The 17,634-nt window shown below is 31.1% G+C and overlaps 1 protein-coding gene across 5 annotated transcripts in view; it reads left to right on the top strand.

The window, feature by feature from the left end:
- LOC118183158 (solute carrier organic anion transporter family member 74D-like) overlaps positions 1-17,634 on the top strand; it is a 501,251-nt gene that overhangs the window by 472,134 nt on the left and 11,483 nt on the right. For all 5 annotated transcript variants that reach the window (XM_085823324.1, XM_085823325.1, XM_035352601.2 and 2 more), the window contains 7 exons: positions 2,647-3,616; positions 9,274-9,531; positions 10,584-10,673; positions 11,493-11,798; positions 13,637-13,801; positions 15,807-15,996; positions 16,958-17,108. In XM_085823324.1, coding sequence (XP_085679450.1) covers positions 2,680-3,616; positions 9,274-9,531; positions 10,584-10,673; positions 11,493-11,798; positions 13,637-13,801; positions 15,807-15,996; positions 16,958-17,108 — 2,097 coding nt within the window. In that variant the 5' untranslated portion in view covers positions 2,647-2,679. The remainder of the gene's footprint in view (positions 1-2,646; positions 3,617-9,273; positions 9,532-10,583; positions 10,674-11,492; positions 11,799-13,636; positions 13,802-15,806; positions 15,997-16,957; positions 17,109-17,634) is intronic.

The following is a 17,634-nucleotide window of genomic DNA, read 5'->3' as shown; positions in this document are numbered from 1 at the left end:
AATGACTGAGTACGCGTATATGTTTTCAGAACAAAGCGGCTCTGCGAACCGGTTATTGAGCATTGAGAAGACGCATTATCGTGCAGTGCAACGCACTTCGAATAATGGTTTCCAGCGAATTAAGATTAAATTCATCTGCTTAATTCTCAGCTATTTAAAAACGAATTGCTCAGCCATGAATTTAAAACTAAAGAAGAAGATTGGCTTTATTGAGTTAATTCCATGCCCTTAAGTGCCCCAAAAATTCATACCCTTAAGTGCAAAACTCACAAAGGTATTCTCGGAGAAGCTACGGACAATTCTTTTTTAAACTCATTTTTCGAATCTTTTTATTATTTAAGGTTGAAGATTTTTTTGACGAGTTATTTGTTTAGGCGATTAATAGTTCCATTTTAATAAAATAAAATAAATTATTTATTAACAGCTGATACCATGAAATTATTAATTATGCAGATATACGTTAAAATATGGAACATTTTTTATTTATTAAAACATAATAATATTTTACTAATTTGAATTCTTATGCTTATAAGAATCATATAAAATGCTAGGCTTTGTATTTTACAGACCTCCCCACGCTCATTGTTAAAACTCTTTTCACAAAATTCTGCAAATCCCACCAGCGGTCGAGCAGTAAAATCGCTGAACACTGGTAGTTTCGATCTGGGTTCGATTCGAGGCGAACGGGCTGGCTTCATGGGAATTTTCGTGATTTTCCCCATGCGTAATATGTATACGAGCCAGTTTCCTTTAAAAAGTCCTCCACGAGAGGTATCCTTATTGGCAGATAGCCCTAGTATACTTTGCCATAATAAACTAAATCAAGCCAAACCATACAGTTCCGTACTATGGGGGCTCTGAAAATACCCAACAGCGACAGAGCGGTAAAAGCCGCTAAACACTAGTAGTTCGGTCCGCGTTTGAGTCTCGGCGAGCGTGCTGAAAGCATGGGCATTTTCATGGTTATTGCCATGTGCAACGTGGATACGAGTCAGTTCCCCTTAAGAAGTCCTCAACAGGGCATCCCTCCCTTTTCGTGTAGTGCCAAATGGTGGAGCACGTAATAAACTGCATGTTCTAAAAGCCTGTCTGGTAAAGAGTATATGAGGTCGATGTTTATTAAAATAAAGCTAGCTTTTCCTGTGCATCTGCTGCTATTGCCAATAAATTTTATTTTGTATATCAAAACTAAAATTATTAAAATAAAATTTCTGTATAAAAATTAAAATTAAAAAAAATAATATAGAAATTGAAATTAAAATAACAAAAATAGGAAAATTAGAATATAGATTAATACTTAAGAAAGACATTGAACAGAAATCTTCATTTCTACTCAAATTATCAAGTTAGTCATTTTAATTCCCTGAATTTTTATTAACTAGAAATTTGAAAATAAATTTGTAGCATTTCTTACGAGTGAAAATTCATATAGTATTAGGCTGTTTGAATTTATCGGTGTTAAATTTTAAAATTAGGTTGATGAATTCTGTTTCAGCAAGTATTTTATACGTGAATTTTAACCAAGGATACAAAGAATATTAAAACTTCGATTAACTGAAATTCATAATAAATTAAATATTGAAACTGATAATTCAAAATCAATATCAGATTTTTCTCGATAAGGCGAGTTTTCGATTAGTCTAATTTTTCCCCTTGCTGTCTTCAGTTTCGGCTTATCGAAGTTTGATTGTACAATATTTCTTCTTCATATTCTTTTCAAGTGATACATACCAGAACCTCATAAAGTACTTAAGAATTTTTGTTCTCTTAGGGTAGAGGTGGGGTGTGGAAGAAAAGGATCGATTTAAAACAATGAATTTTATGAAAGTGACCTGGTAACCCTGGCCTCGACCATCACACGATCGTGGTTTTGACTGGCAGCTTGATCAGCTTATTAGGTCAGGATTAGTCTAATTGGCATATGACTATTGTCTTGCCATAGTGACACACTTTCTCACCCTATGTTATAATGCAAGACGGCGTGATTTTAAGTGAAGTTACTTTTTTCTTTTCCTTTTATTTTTATGTATATTTTTTTATTTACTTATTTTTTCACCTGGGTTTGGTTTGATGGTAAAACGGATTTATTTTAGAGACGAAAACGAGTTTCGTTCGAGCTAACCTATTTGTGTCACAAGACCGTGAATCGCATTGGTATTCATGACTCGTAGGATAAGGTGTTGTTAAGGTCAGTTTGATTTCCCTTTATTTATTTGAATCCTATTGTGATGTCCTTTAATGCCTTTTGTTTAAATCTGCGCGTAAAATACTATAAAAATATATAAGTATATCTGTACAGTGCCATTCTTGAATGGTCCGGATGTGTAGAAAGCAGGTCTGATTTCAAGGAGTGTTGTGTTTCATTTGCTATGAAACGCGACATAATGAATCATATCGTTGGAGAGGTACTTTTTGAATCTGATAATCATAGTATTTTCATCATTCAGTCTCTTTTTATTTCTGAGCTTCCTGTCATCTAAGATTAACATAAAATGTTTTTCTGGAAGCAGTAAAAATCGTTTGCTTCCAGGCTGAAATCTGAAAAGAAGTTAAAAATTTATTATGAATTCTCTATAGAAATATTAAAATTTTAAAATTTTCTGTTTGCTTAAAATTGTTATTAATATGTATGTATAATCTTTTCAGATCGCCTGTCATTCGCCGAGAAATTTTCCGCTAATGGAACGGTGGAAGACTCCGCAAGGAACCATATGTAAAACGTGTCTAAATCCATTCGACGAAAGGTCAGCTTTCCCAACCTGTTGCACCATGATCACCCCAAACGGCCATGGCACACCGCTGAAGAATCCTCAAAATCTCACTGCTGGTTGCAATGGTAACATACTAATTAAAAATGGTAACTCAAAGAGCCATATCACTAAGCCTCACATCAACAATGGACACATCAAGAATGGTCATCATTTGGAAAAGAATGGGCATCACTTAGACTTAGTCAAAGATAGTTTGTGTTGCTTGAAGCAATCACAGTCATCACTCAAAAAACAATCGATTGATAATTCTGATGACAAAGATGACTCTTGTGGACTATGGTCTCTGAAACCTAGGTGGCTTCAACCATTTGCGAATAAGAAAGTATTCTTAGCGGTATTCTGTTTAACCAGTGTTCTTCAGGGCATGTATTATACGTATTTTGTGAGTGTATTGACTACAATAGAAAAACTTTATCAGATTCAAAGCAAGACAACGGGTCTGATCATGTCAGCAACTGAAGTCGGCCAAATAGGTGGTGCTTTACTCTTAACATACTATGGTGGACAAGGCCATAGACCAAAATGGATTGCTTGTGGTATGCTGGTGTTTGCTGCAGCGTCCATTTTTTGTGCCACACCTCATTTTTTGTACAGTGATTTAACAAGTTCTGATCGGTCTACCTCAGACACGGAAAATTCATCCACTGTTGCATTGCGGGAGCTTAGAACTAAATTATGCCATAATAAATTAATTTCCAAAAGCGAATCTGCTAGATATATCATTCCACTTGCATCATCAAATTCCTCATCTGACGGTATTTATATTGGTTCTTTCGGCAATTATACTTACGATCTGGGAATAAAGTCTTCTATGCATAACAGATCTTCGCGTTCTGCATATACAGGTAACTGCATCTATTTTCATATTCTTTTTGTATCAATCAATTTAGTGTTAGCATATCATGTAGATTTGTAATCTTAGATAATACGTTTACTACAATTTTTTAAAAGCAAAAATTCAGAATTGATGTTTTATTGAGTCAAAAGATTTTTGTTAGCATTTAATTATATATTTTATATTCCCTGTGATGATATGTGCATATTTTGATGCAGAAAGTGTTTTGTGTCGTATTAGGAATTCATTGTAAATTTTTTTATATTTTCTCTTGTTTTAAAATATCTTTTGATATATGTTAGAGGCATGTCCGACATTTTCATGTCTAAAATTGTCTCCATCACAACAAAAAGCCGTAATTTTGTATATTATGCTAATTAATGTAAAAAATTGTTTCATGGAAAGTTGTTATTTATGCGTTTTAAAATAATATGCACTTTATTTCTGAAACCGCTGAAGTTAACATATATAACTGATAGTGATGAACATAGAATTTTATTTCAAATAGTAAAACATAGATTATTAGTTAATATCATAACCGGTAATAATGAAACGCAGAATTTTATTTAAAATAAGAAAACATAGATTATTTTTTATTTGTAATAAAAAAATTTAATTTGTGCTATAATTTTTCGGATTAGTCTAAAATAGTTAAAGCTCTCTGAATGTTTTTTTATATGGGATCTGATTTTCATTTATCTTGTATTAATTCTAAAAACAATAGAAAATAATATTATTTATAGGCATAATATTCTAATTTATCACCCATTTACTGGTATTAAAATTAACTACGACTGTTTTTACAAAAGGAGAAAAAATAATAATCCTGTTGAGCCATGTCAACGAGTCAGATTTTTTAAGAAGCAAATAGAAACTTAATTTATCAATCAACAAATTAATATAACGGTACTCAGTGGATTCTTTTCAATTCTCTCGTGTGTGGGAAGAATGCTTTCTGATACGTTTGTAACGCATTAATCAGAAGAATGTATTTTTAATTAATTGTAAATAATTTCTAGCTGAACATTAATTCAAAAATGCATAACCGTTATCCTATCTACTATATTTAAAATTATTGTTCTAAGAAGAACCGAGAAATTCTTTCTTCTGCCCCTTTCTCTTGGGTTATTAAATTAAAACTAAAACTTCGAGAACACATTGTAAATTTTCTAATAACTTTTCATTATGTATTAAAAACATATTTGAATCTTAAAAATTCAAAATTATGAAATGCCGTTTGTTTTCTGATTAATCGTTCTTATTGTGATGCACACATAAATTTTCCAAATTTTAATTTTAGAAACACACACTATAACGTCCCCCCTTCACACTCAATAGATATATGTAATGGGATAAATAATTTGGAAGATAGTTGCAGTGAAGAGGTTTTACTGCGTAGTTAGGAGGATTATACTTGAAGAAAAACTAGCAATCGTAGCTACATATAACAATACACAGTTTATTTCTGGAGACTTGATTCTTCTTTATACATCATCATTTTGGATGCGCTATGCAGCCCACAATTCTCTACAGTTTAAATTCATTTCATTAATGGACAAATCAGAGCGATGAGAATGCAATAAGCGAAGCATGAAGAAAGTTCTGCGCAATTTAATTACAGAGGTATTTATAATAGAAAATTTCCTTAATCTGATTGAATAAGAGCCATCCACAGTGCAGGAGGATTACATAAGCAAGCTTGAAACGAATGAATTTTTAAAGATGCAGTACAGAAAGTTATTATAAATAGTATTATCAACAATTTCTAAATTTCGGACAAAAAGGGCATATAGACAAACTAAAATGAGGAATTAAAAGGACTATTGGCCAAATTCACATTTGGACTATTTCCAAATTCTAGACTATTGCAGTTAATAATTTTTCATGTTTTGTATCTTACCTTTTTTATATAGATCATTTTTTACGTTATTCTTTCATTCACTGCAAACTTTCAAATATCTTGTAGTAAAAATTGATGTGTTCATTGTTTTCGATTCAAAATTCGTGTCGTAACAAAGCAGAAACAGTTGCCACTTGAGGGGAATTTCGTTGGAGGTTTAATGCTCAAGAGATGTAATAAAACAAATGCACAGACAAATCTTGAAGAATATTTTTTTTTTGTTTCTTAGTAAACAAATGAACGAGTCTCTACTTTGTTAATTTACAATGAAATAATAGCATAATATATTTTTTTAACCTACGATTTCGCTTTTCCATTTTAAAACCACTCATTACGAAGTTCTATATCTTTAATTTCTGATGAACTAATTTTTAAACTAGTAGGTTTATCGTAACTGTCTTAATTATTTTAAGTGTTAAATTTAAATCTGCATATCATGATTAGATTGTGGTTTATTCTTAATCTTACGACTTTTATACATTTTAAATCTTTTTAAAACTTTAAACTTTTCATGATGCTAAACTATATTATGAAATTTTCAGATTATAATTTTATTGGCATTATGAATTAACAAAATAACAGAAAAGACATTAGATAAAAGCAAAATATGACAATGCTAATGATAAGTGATAGGATTAACACATTGCACCGCCTTTGGAATATTTTTCCTGCTCATAGCTTAGCAATGATGAAAAGCAAACATTAAAAGTAGGAAATTTCAGCAAACACCAAATAGCGAATTATATTAAAAATCACGCACAGAACTGTGTAAATGAAAACCACTCTTCGCAGACTTCGGAAATATAAGTTCAGGATCTAAGCATTAAAATAAATATTATAAAAATATACATTAGTTAGTTAAGAATAAATTCTTATTCACTGAAGTTGTACAATCATTTAACTTAAAATTAAATTCTGTTAACAGTTTGTTTATAGATGTCTTTCTTTCCCGTCTCCTTTTATTAATAGCACATTTAGACAAATAAGAATCAAGTAGCTACATTTTAACACTCCGTAGTTTTTATGCCTTTGAGACTATTTTGGACATTGCTTCCTTTGTTGTCCCGAGAGATTTAATTATTTCCTTAGTTGTGACAAATCAGTTCTTCAACGGTTTGGTTTGGTTTATGAGATTACGGCAGAGCCTGGAGGGCTATCTGCCTAAGGGGAGGGCTTTCTAAAAGAAACTGGCTTTTTTACACTTTACACATGGGAAAAACCATGCATGACTCGGGCCGAATTACCAGTGTTCAGTGACTTTACCGCTCGGCCGTTGGTGGGTCAATTCTTCCAAGAATCGCTGTATTTATTCAATGGTCGTTTTTCTCAGTTCTAAACAAATCCTATGTCTATTAAAAGTATTGAGTAAACTAACTATTCTTAGGCTTTCTGACTATTTTATGTGCCTTACTATTAGATGTAATATTTTAAATAACACGTATAAAATGTTAGAATTTTAACTATCAAATTTTGAGCTGTCATTCTAGGATATGTATTAATTTTTGGATAATATTAAAAAGCATTAAAAAAACTGAAAGCTTACAGATTTTACATTATGTCCAAAGGGGCATTTTTTTAACATTTTGTGAGTTACCTGTATTTATTAAATATCATTTATTAATTTTAAGTTCTTCGCACTTAAACCATAAAATTCAGTTCAACAGAAATATCGCAAAATAATTTTAAAATGAGCACATCTTTAAAATTTTCCAATTCACAGTCTCGCTCGCTGGAGATAAAAAAAAAAAAAAAAAAAAAAAAAAAAAAAATTCTCGTACAGTGTTGCCATTGTTCGCTTTGAAATCGTTGAGTTTTTTTTTTATAAAAAATCGTTGAAGTTTTATAAAATATGAAACAGATAATAAGACAAATTCCAAATTTGGGTTTCCAGATGCTCATATTCGGGTGGAAAACGTACGTTATTCAAAATTGGATGGCTCTAGGTACCGTCGTTTTATCACAATGCGAAAAACATAATGCATTTATGCAGATTCTTTATTATTTAATTTTTTTAAATATAATACAGGGCTGTAATATTTAGTGGCAACATTCTAAAAAGTGAACCGACATTTCAAGTTTTCAACGCAAAATGCCAAAATGAAATTAATAGCTCTTCTGGGTAATAATGAACTAAACTTCGTAAGAAAAAACGTAAGCTTTATATTCATAAAAGCATTTACTTAAAAATTCTGTTTCTTTGACATGACTTTGAATGGTAAGTTAAACTAAAATACTTTTATTATCTATGTTAAGTGCCATAAAGAGAAATCAAGTAATGCTATAGCGTGCTTTGTCTGTCATTAAAACTTTCTGAGCACTTCGCTGTGGCCTTGGCAAGTGCGTGTACAATTTTAGCTTCTATTATAGCGATGTATTTTTATGGGTTTTTGTATTGGCTTAGTAGGTTGCTTAAAGACATTAAAGAGGAAGAGATATAGAAGTGATCTTTACGGAAGTAGGGCTTTAGGGGAATAGTTGGGAATATTTTCTGGATATATCCAGGAAGTAATCTCTAAACTTTGTGACTCAGCTTAGGAAGAGTTAAAGTCATATGAATTGTACTTTGCAAAACACATACTTAATAGTTTAGTCGCAAATACATTTATACTCATTTATCTGCTTACACGATTAACTGCGCTTACCTATGCATGCGCGTGTCTTTGCTTTAAATATAAATCCGTCGCGTTAATTACTTAATTACTGTTAAATTTGGTAGAATCATGTCAAGTTTGTTTAAAAACAAATCTGAAGTATTTCTAGTGAGCTCCTTGTTTTCTCTTATAAAAAAATCTTATAGAATTTTTCTGAATCTTCAAAGTGATTAGATGATATTAGAAGGCACAAAAAATTTTTACTAACTTAGCAGGAAAGAATCGAAAAGTTGCAAAAAGTAGCATATGTCGTCAGTTATCACGTGATTTGGGTGACGTCATAGTTACATATGTTCATATGACCTCGGGCATCATGAATTCTGTCTTCGTCGGTAAGCTATGGATTGTAATTCGGTTCTTAGTAGTTATAACTATACGTTCCTTATCTTTCTGATGAAAGTTTTAACACTGTACTGCTAATTATCCATTGTTTAAACATTCATTTTTTACTTTTAATTAATTCTCAATTAATTTACATTTTTAAGAGCCCACAGGGGTGATAGTTCAGATGGGCTATTAGTCTCAAAACGGCATTTTACGTTGAATCACTTTTAAAACTTTCATCAAAACTATAAGATACGTAATTAAAACTTCTACGAACCGAATTACTATTCGTAGCTTACTAATGACGACAGAACATGGACCAAACAGAATTGATGACGTCGGATGTCATATGAGCACACGTAATTATGAAGTCACTCAAATCACGTGATAAGTGACGTCATATGCTACTTTTTGCGACATTTCGATTCTTCTCGTGCAACTTTAGTAACAAATTTCTGTCAACACTGATCTAGATGCTAATCTTTTAGTATATATGTAAAGATATGCTCTTTTTAAATTATTTTGTGATATTGCTGTTGAATTGAATTTTATGGTTTAAGTGCGAAGAACATGATATTTAATAAATGAAAGTAACACACAAAACGTTAAAAAACGCCTCTTTGGGCCTAATATAAAATCTGAAAGCCATCAGTTTTTTTTAATATTATTTGTTAAGAATTATTTTTAATTGCATGATTATTTATGCTTAGGCGTGTGATATACAAGTCCATTTCTTCAGTATCGGATTAAACTACTCATTATATTGAAATTTTACAATTATATCTTATTTAGATGACTTTCGCCTGTCATCTGATACCAATGGAACTTCATCAGCCATCAGTCTACCATCTAAGGAAGCGCTAATAATGAAAAGGGATGAATGTGAGGAAAGAAGCCAGTCAGGCACTCACACAAGAACAACACATACGGTGCTAGTTATATTCTTTGCCAGTCTTTTGCTCATCGGTATTGGTGCTACTGCAGTTTATACTCTTGGTATTCCATATATAGATGATAACGTAGCTACTAGGGAATCCCCGCTTTATTTTGGTAAGTTTCTTGATATGCAACAAGTGTACTAAATAAAATGAAAAGAAAGCAGAATTCTCTTTGTAGTTCATAATCTGTTTTAGTTACTAAAATCACTGATTATTATTTTCGAAACAGACACCTCCCTCTCGCTCATCATTTATTTGACACCGTCTTTCATTGTCTTTTCTTTGAACTTAATGAGCAGAATGATTTAGATGCAGTTAAAGAATTTTTCTTATTTTGCCCCTCACTTTGACTGTACAACGAAAAGTCTACTTTAATTGCTTAGTAGGCATAACAATTTATGCAGTTTCAAAAGGAGAAAAAAATTAATTTATTAATTTAAAATTAATTAATTTTTTTAGAGAGGCTGTAGAGTCATTAGGTTATTTTGAAGCAGGAGATGTGAAAACAGCGCAATGTTCTCTTGAACCTGGACCTCTCGAATACGCGCCAAATCTGCTACAGTTACACCACGAAGGCATGCTGGAAGAAGGAAGAAAATGCTTTATATACTTCCTCTTTTAAAGGGTACCTTACATACTATTAATGATCTTGTTTGGATTGCATCTTTTTGCTGAACTTAGAGGGGACTCAAACAAGAGCATAAGGTCTATTTTTAGAACAGGTGGAATCAGGTCGTATTCCTCACAATTGAAAACCTTGTATACTCCCCCTTTTAAAGCGCGACTGGGGATCAGGGGACCCAGTCGCCAAATCCTGGTGGTGACGAATTATTGCCCCCCACGTTTTAGTTCGAGTGCCATTTGTAGAGCCATTAAGTTATTTTGGAGCAGGAGTTGTGAAAAATGTGTGATGTCCTCGCCAGGACTCGAACCTGGAACTCTCGAATACGCGCCGAGTGTGCTACCTTTACATCACAAAGGCATGCTGGAAAGAGAGAGAATGCAGATGTTGTATCGCATGTGATACATGATTTGATATTTAAGAAATAATTTCCTGACTGATTTCTAAGATGTATTTTTGGAATAAATTTTGTGGAAAAATTTTAATAGAGAAAATATAAGGTGTGATTAAAAGCATAAAATAATTCCCTTTCTTCCTTGTAGGTATCACCATTGGAGTTCGCATCTTTGGCCCAGTCTTTGGATTCTTGTTGGGCTCCTTCTGTACCAGCATATATGTAAACTTTCCCTTTGGTATGTATGATATATATATAATGATTTAATTATAGATAAAAAAGTAGTAAATTTAGAACCAAAACATCAAAGGCATGAAAGAAATGAAATATAAAACCTTTACAATCCCTAAATCTCTCAGTAAAAATTTAAAATAAACCCTTTCAAAAACCAGAAGAAACCCAGAAAACAACAGAAATACATAAAAAAGAAAAGGAAGAGGAACACAATTAAAATCTGATTCAATGTTATCAAGAGGAGGTTGTTCATATCCCAACTGAGTCAAATTCTCTAGTTTTAGTAAATTATTTAATTTTAATTTTAATATTAGTAATTGTATATTATGGTTTCAACAGCCATAACATAATTGTGCTCTAACAAGAAACTTTATGAAAAAAGTATATAATATAACTAAAGACAAAATTTGCTTTGTTGGTTAAAAAATAATAAAAAATTTATCAATAGACCTTTTGAAAAAAATCTTTATTTGGAATTTTTATTGTGAACTTATGTAGTCATAATCATGTGGGCATAAATACTGCTTAGTTTAGCACCACCTTAATTCATGATATCCACTATATATGTAATATTGTTTTTATTTATAAAATTCGTAATTGTGTAATCCAAAAATTAGTACTTGTATGAATGTGTATATCTGGATATGTGAGGGGGGGAAGGATGAAAATTTTCCTGCTTAATTTCATGGAAATAATTACTTTAAGTTACATTTTTTTAAAGGGATTATTTGTGAAAATATTGCATAATTCCCTTTTTAATTTTTTTGCAGTATTTTTCCATATCTTAATTCATTTATTAATTTTATAATTAATGAAATTTCAGAAACAACGGAAATCACAACGGACAATCCACAGTGGCTTGGAGCTTGGTGGTTGGGTGTTCTCATAGTCGGAGCAGCCTTAATTTTAACATCCTTTCCAATGATGGCTTTTCCAAAGAAATTACCCAAGCCTTGTCTGCATGGCCATGGACATGTAAAAACTGTCAATCGCAATATTCGTACTGGCGATATTCCAAAATCAAATGATAATGCTAATGGCCTGTTACAAGATAATCATTGCCACCTGTGCCAACAGTCTGCATTTTATAATACTCATAATGAGGATCTGAAGAAGCCAAGTTTGAAAGGTCTGAACGAATTGTTTTTTTTTTTTTTTTTTGAAACTTTAAAAAAAAATATTTTTTAAAGCCTTACCATTATTATGCCAACAGTAAGCATGATTATTGTTTGATACATCAATTCTGGATGTATGCATTTTGGGGGAGACAAATTTTACTCAATTTTAAAATCTCATATGCTTTAAGCACATGGAGTACCACAGGGTTTAAACATCTGGGAAGCAAATAAGCCTAGCTACAATATTTTGCAATTTTTCAGTGAAATTCTAGTCACCAAATTTGGCGAGAAATCGCCAAAAGTCGCTGGTATTACGTTTTGGTGTACACCCTAAATGCAAATGAGATGAGATTCAGTATTTTCTTGTATAATTGAATCACAATATTAATATTAATATCAATATTAATAGAAAACCCCATTATTATTGCAGTCTTCTATGAAACAGTTAATAAAAATGATATTGATTTTAAATATAACATGCATGTCTCACCTTCTTCAGGAAAACTTGAACAACTAAGGAGAAAATTCAATACGGAAATGTGATCTCTTCAGGAAAAGAAATTTTTATGGGCTGTGCCAGTTGGTCAGTAAGGCTTAGGGTTAGAAGATAAATTAAGAAAGCAATTTTTTCTAATTACAAAGAATATTGTTTAAAATACCTTTCTTTCTTCCGGCCCATCAGTAATATCTTGAATTTCTTCATTTCTCTTGCTAAACAAAAATATGTTCATTAAGAATAGCAAATTAATTCAGTTTGCAATTCAAATATTTTACCAAAAGATTTTAAAAGATCCTTTCTAGACCACTGTACTCGTTTTCAAACTGCTTTAACCTTTTAAAATGATTTGTCATACAAACATACTTATAAAATTATGATATTAAAATGAATCTGGTTTTGATATAATAATGCCTGCAGTTAATAATAATTCTGATTTTTAATGAAAAACATATCACTATTGTTTTAGCAACCATTTCATTGCACATTTTTTCTTTTTCTGGTATTTGTGATAATTATGTGATCCAATTTCACTTTCAATGCTTTACACAATATTTCTGTTTATAGGCACTGATAATAAAATAGTCTATCATTTCTGTGATAGCAAAAACCATCAGTACATTTTTAGGCTAATTAGGAATTGAAACCAAAGACAGTAAATATATAGATAATTGTTTATAAATAAAATGCTGTAATGTATGACTACAGAATTTAATATGTAAGTAAAGACAATATTTAAAAAAATATTTTAGATTAAATAAAAGAATATTATAAGGATAATGGTACAATGTGCTTCAAATTCTAATAAAATTTTAATTCTTTATATATGTTAAAAACTTTCAAAGAATATTTGTTGAACAATATCTTTGGAGAATTCGCCTCCAGTTAAATGGTGTTTGTGACACTAGGGTACCTGGGTATAGGCCCTACCTCTTTTAGAATGATTAACAATTTTGAATGATAAAAGGCAATAATCTAAAAATAAACATTATAATTTTTTTATATATTTTAAATCATAAGTTTATAATAATAAGTAAAGCTGGGAATGTAAAGCATTATGCAAAAGGAAAATCGAATGGGAAAAAACTCAAATATAACCAAAATAATAAAATAAAAAGCTCAAAGCCGTTGAACTGTGAAGTATGTAACTATAAGAAAGAAACATGATAAGGCAGTGCAAAACTATTAACGCTCTGAATCCATCAATACTTACTGCAGTAACTCATTCTGTAGCATAATAAATACATAATCAAGGGCAAGTCATCAATTAAACACTCAATTAAAATAGATTAATTTTTTATATCACAAGAAAAGTGATTCATGCATTTTACTTTATTCTCTTCCCATAATCAGATTTCCCATCAGCCATCAGAAGGTTACTAAAGAATGAGATCCTTCTATACCGGACAGCAAGCAGTGTACTTCACATTCTCCCTATTGCTGGATTATACACATTCCTGCCCAAATACCTGGAGAGTCAGTTTCAACTTACAGCTACAATGGCAAATATGATATCTGGTAAAATTATGATATTATTTAAATTATAACTAGAATCAAATCACATGTTCATTTCTGAAGTCTTATAATCTGTGAATGTAATAAATGATAATTATCAAAGGACTTCCAATCAAGAACATTATGTTAAATTAAGAGTATCTACTAAAGATTACTATAAGCTCATACTTTTTTAGGAATACATTCAAGACAAGTTAAATTTAAATTGAAATACTCAAAAATTAGTGCTTTAAATATTTTGAGAGAGGTTACTAGCTAATAAAATTGAATTCCAAATTAACTCTGTATTGCAAAACTTCACTCACATTGGAAAAATCTCCAAGAATTTGAAAATCAGTGCATCAGTAACTCTTAGCCAGACATGCAAATTATAAAAATTAACCATTGAGTAAATACATAGAGAAGTCCATGAAAAATGTACATCCTGAAATAGTTAAAAGGTACATTGCTTGACTGCTGTGCTAATTTAGACTTCTAAGCTGTAGCATTTGCATTAACAAATGAGAATGTAGTGAAGGCCCAGCAATAATATAACCAGTCAGTTTGACATAGGTCACAGTACTGCTTTCAGGAAGAGGACTGATTGTACTAATGAATTATTCAGTATGATGGTTAAAGTGATGAGAGAATTAAGCAGTGCTGTAACAGTAATTCTAACAGAGCATTAAGCAGTGCTGTAACAGTAATTCTAACAGAGCATTCATAACTGTCATTAGAATAACTGCAGGCCTAGGATGAACACCTTCTCACAAGGATCTTGCAGTAGTTAGAATTGCTTTAAGTACACCAACAGTTTCATTGCCTGCCATTAAGAACAACTTACCTGTGTCTCCTAAATATATGGCATCATAAAGTAACATTGTAAGAAGGTTGGCAAATGCTGGACTTTACTGTTGGTGTCCACAGTGACATATGCCAACACCTGATTATTGACATTGCTTACTCTGGTATTGCATCTGTGAAACACGAAATATGGAGGATTGGAAAAGTGAATGAATTTTACTTGGCTTAGAAGATAAATGAATTCATGCATGGTAGATGTCTTTCCAATGTTGCTCATCCTACATCATTGTGGAGCAAGATACAACCATAACACCTGATGACATTATACCTTGTGGACAGGCTACATTCATCATATAGACATATTTAGTGATACTTTTCATCTCTTTAGCACCTGATGAAAATTAACAACTTCCCAAAACTTGTTATATTTTCAGTGTTATAATGTCTGTTGGGGCCTTTCAGCAATATAATGCATGTTTCTACATATGGCAAATGTAGTTCACAGCTTTCTTCAACTTACCAGATCTCAGACCTTTCCCAAAACTAAAGAGGTGTGACAATTATTATAAGGTACTAATTACAGTGTGCATGAATTTGCTGAGCAAGTACGAAAAATCTCCCAGCAAATTCTCCATAGGACAGTATTTCCACATGAGTCCACGCCAAATAGAGTATTCACCGCTGTAAGTGCTTGTGATACTAACGTGTAATAGTTCTGGATTTACGTTTGTTAAATTAATAGATCAACTGCTGTTAAATTTTTAATAAAACATAACTTCTTCCTTTTTTCATTTCAATCACCTTATCATCATTATTGCCAAAATCCCACAATTTTTCTGCATGCTCGAATTTTTGACACACAGTGTGTTACATTTCCACAATTGTTTATAATTTATGTAAATAAAATAGTCTTTTTCTTTTAATTAATGTATTAATAGTATGTTATATAATTATTGCCAATTTTCATGGGAATATTTTTATACTGTTTCATATTTACATCATCTGGCCTAGACTGTTCTTTGTATATATACTAGACATTCTTTGTTTCAGAAAATTTATATTTCTCATCATTTGTAAATATACAAGTAAAACAATTGGCAAATTGATTGTGTTCTTAAATAAACAATCTGATATATTAAATCTTTCATCTTTGACATATTTTATTATTATGTTATGATGGCATAATTTTAAGCATATGTTCTTATTTTCAATCATTATTGTTTAGGAATCGCTGGGATACTTGTTATGGGTGTTGGAATTTTTGCCAGTGGAACTTTTATGCGTAAATTTAAACCTAATGCAAGATTTGTGGCTCGTTGGATTGCCCTTTCAGCCTTGTTATATGCTGTTGGAATGATGATTCTCATGATATTTGGATGCCCTCTTAACAGTTATGTTGGATTAAATGTTGGAAGGTAATATTTTGATGGATTCTTTATATGTTTATATTGAACTATGTTATCTGTTTATAAAAGCTTGTAAACACAAATTTTTAAAATAATTATCATTTGATTAACTAAACTACATATTATTTTAAAGGACATTAATGAATTTATAATATATATCTAGATATATTAATCTAGATTTAATTTATTAATTGCATTAATAAACATACTCATAATTAAAACATCTGTATACAGATGTTTTAATAAGTACATCTGTATACAGATTAAAGAATCGGTATACAGATGTTTTAATAAGCCTTTAGGTACTACATACATCATTTATATTATGAAATGAAAGCCCTTAGGCACTAAAGGCTTTCATTATATAATCGCTATATAGTATAAATATCACTATTATTTGTAATTATTATATAATCAATCCCTTAGGTATTATTATAATATGTTATATTCCCTTGGGCACTATGTATATCACTAATATTTTGAAAGCCCTTAGGCACTACCCCTTAGAGGTATCACATATATCACTAATAGCCTTTAGACACAACATACATCACTAAATATTTTGAAAATGAAAATTGGAAGCAAAAATATTTTTAATTTGTAAGTATTTCTGACTAAAATTTATGTCTGTATAGTTCCACAGAATTTGCTGTTATTTTGCTATGAACTTGATTGATTATAAACAAATATCATAGCGAAAATTATAAAACTCCCTGATGATAACAAATTAAGTGTTCAGCTCAAATTTAACATTAAAAAAAAAAAGTTTGCAATTTTCCTAAATTGCAATCGAGCAGTTTTCCTAAATTAAATATACTTGAGAGGAGAAACACATAATTTATTGTAATAAAATGCAGTTTCAACTAAGAAACTAAATTTTAAGGTAATTTATTCTTATTTTCCTGTGCATCTATCTAAGCATGTTCATTCTGATATGAAATAATTCTAAATAAAGTGATTTTTTTTTCAGTGAATATGAAGATACTTCTCAGTTAACATGCAATGAAACATGTGGCTGCAAACCAGGGGAATTTGCTCCTATTTGTACTAGTGAAGGTGTCACGTATTTATCCCCATGTTTAGCAGGATGTACTGAAGTATCAGGCTCTTCTTATGATGAGGTAATAAATAAATAATAATAAAAATCAGATAAAATTTTCATGAAGCAAAAATAAATGTATGTAGGTTATTTTTGGTAAGGTCTGTTTGTGAATAACCTTTAACATTTATGCAACTATGACAGTAAGTGTGCACACAGGGTCCTGACATTCTGTGCACAGAATCTGATGTCACTTATTACATTTACGGCATGAAACTGTATACTTCATAATGTAAAGTTAGGAAAATTGAGTAGCCTGTCAACTGTAAAATATTGTTAAACCAGCTGTAAGAAACATGAAAGCAATGGATACTCATTGCCAGATGTGTGAAGTATACAGTGACAATTCAATTAGTGGCAGTAAATTGTAAAAATGGGTGAGGTTATTCAAGGGAGGTCAACATACTGATGGAGAAATGAAAATAACTGTGCATAAAGGACTATTGTCACAGGTGGGGAAAGTTCTGTGAAGAGGGTATTCAAAGACTCTTTGTTCATTACTATAAAATGTTCAAACCAGTGAGGAAATTATGTAGAAAAATAGAGTA

The sequence above is a fragment of the Stegodyphus dumicola genome, chromosome 9 (genome assembly GCF_044657685.1).
Source record: "Stegodyphus dumicola isolate Sdum_Otavi_A_Nest chromosome 9, ASM4465768v1".
Lineage (NCBI taxonomy): Eukaryota > Metazoa > Arthropoda > Arachnida > Araneae > Eresidae > Stegodyphus > Stegodyphus dumicola.
The sequence above is the reverse complement of the archived record's forward strand: the minus strand, read 5'-3'. Positions and strand labels throughout refer to the sequence as shown.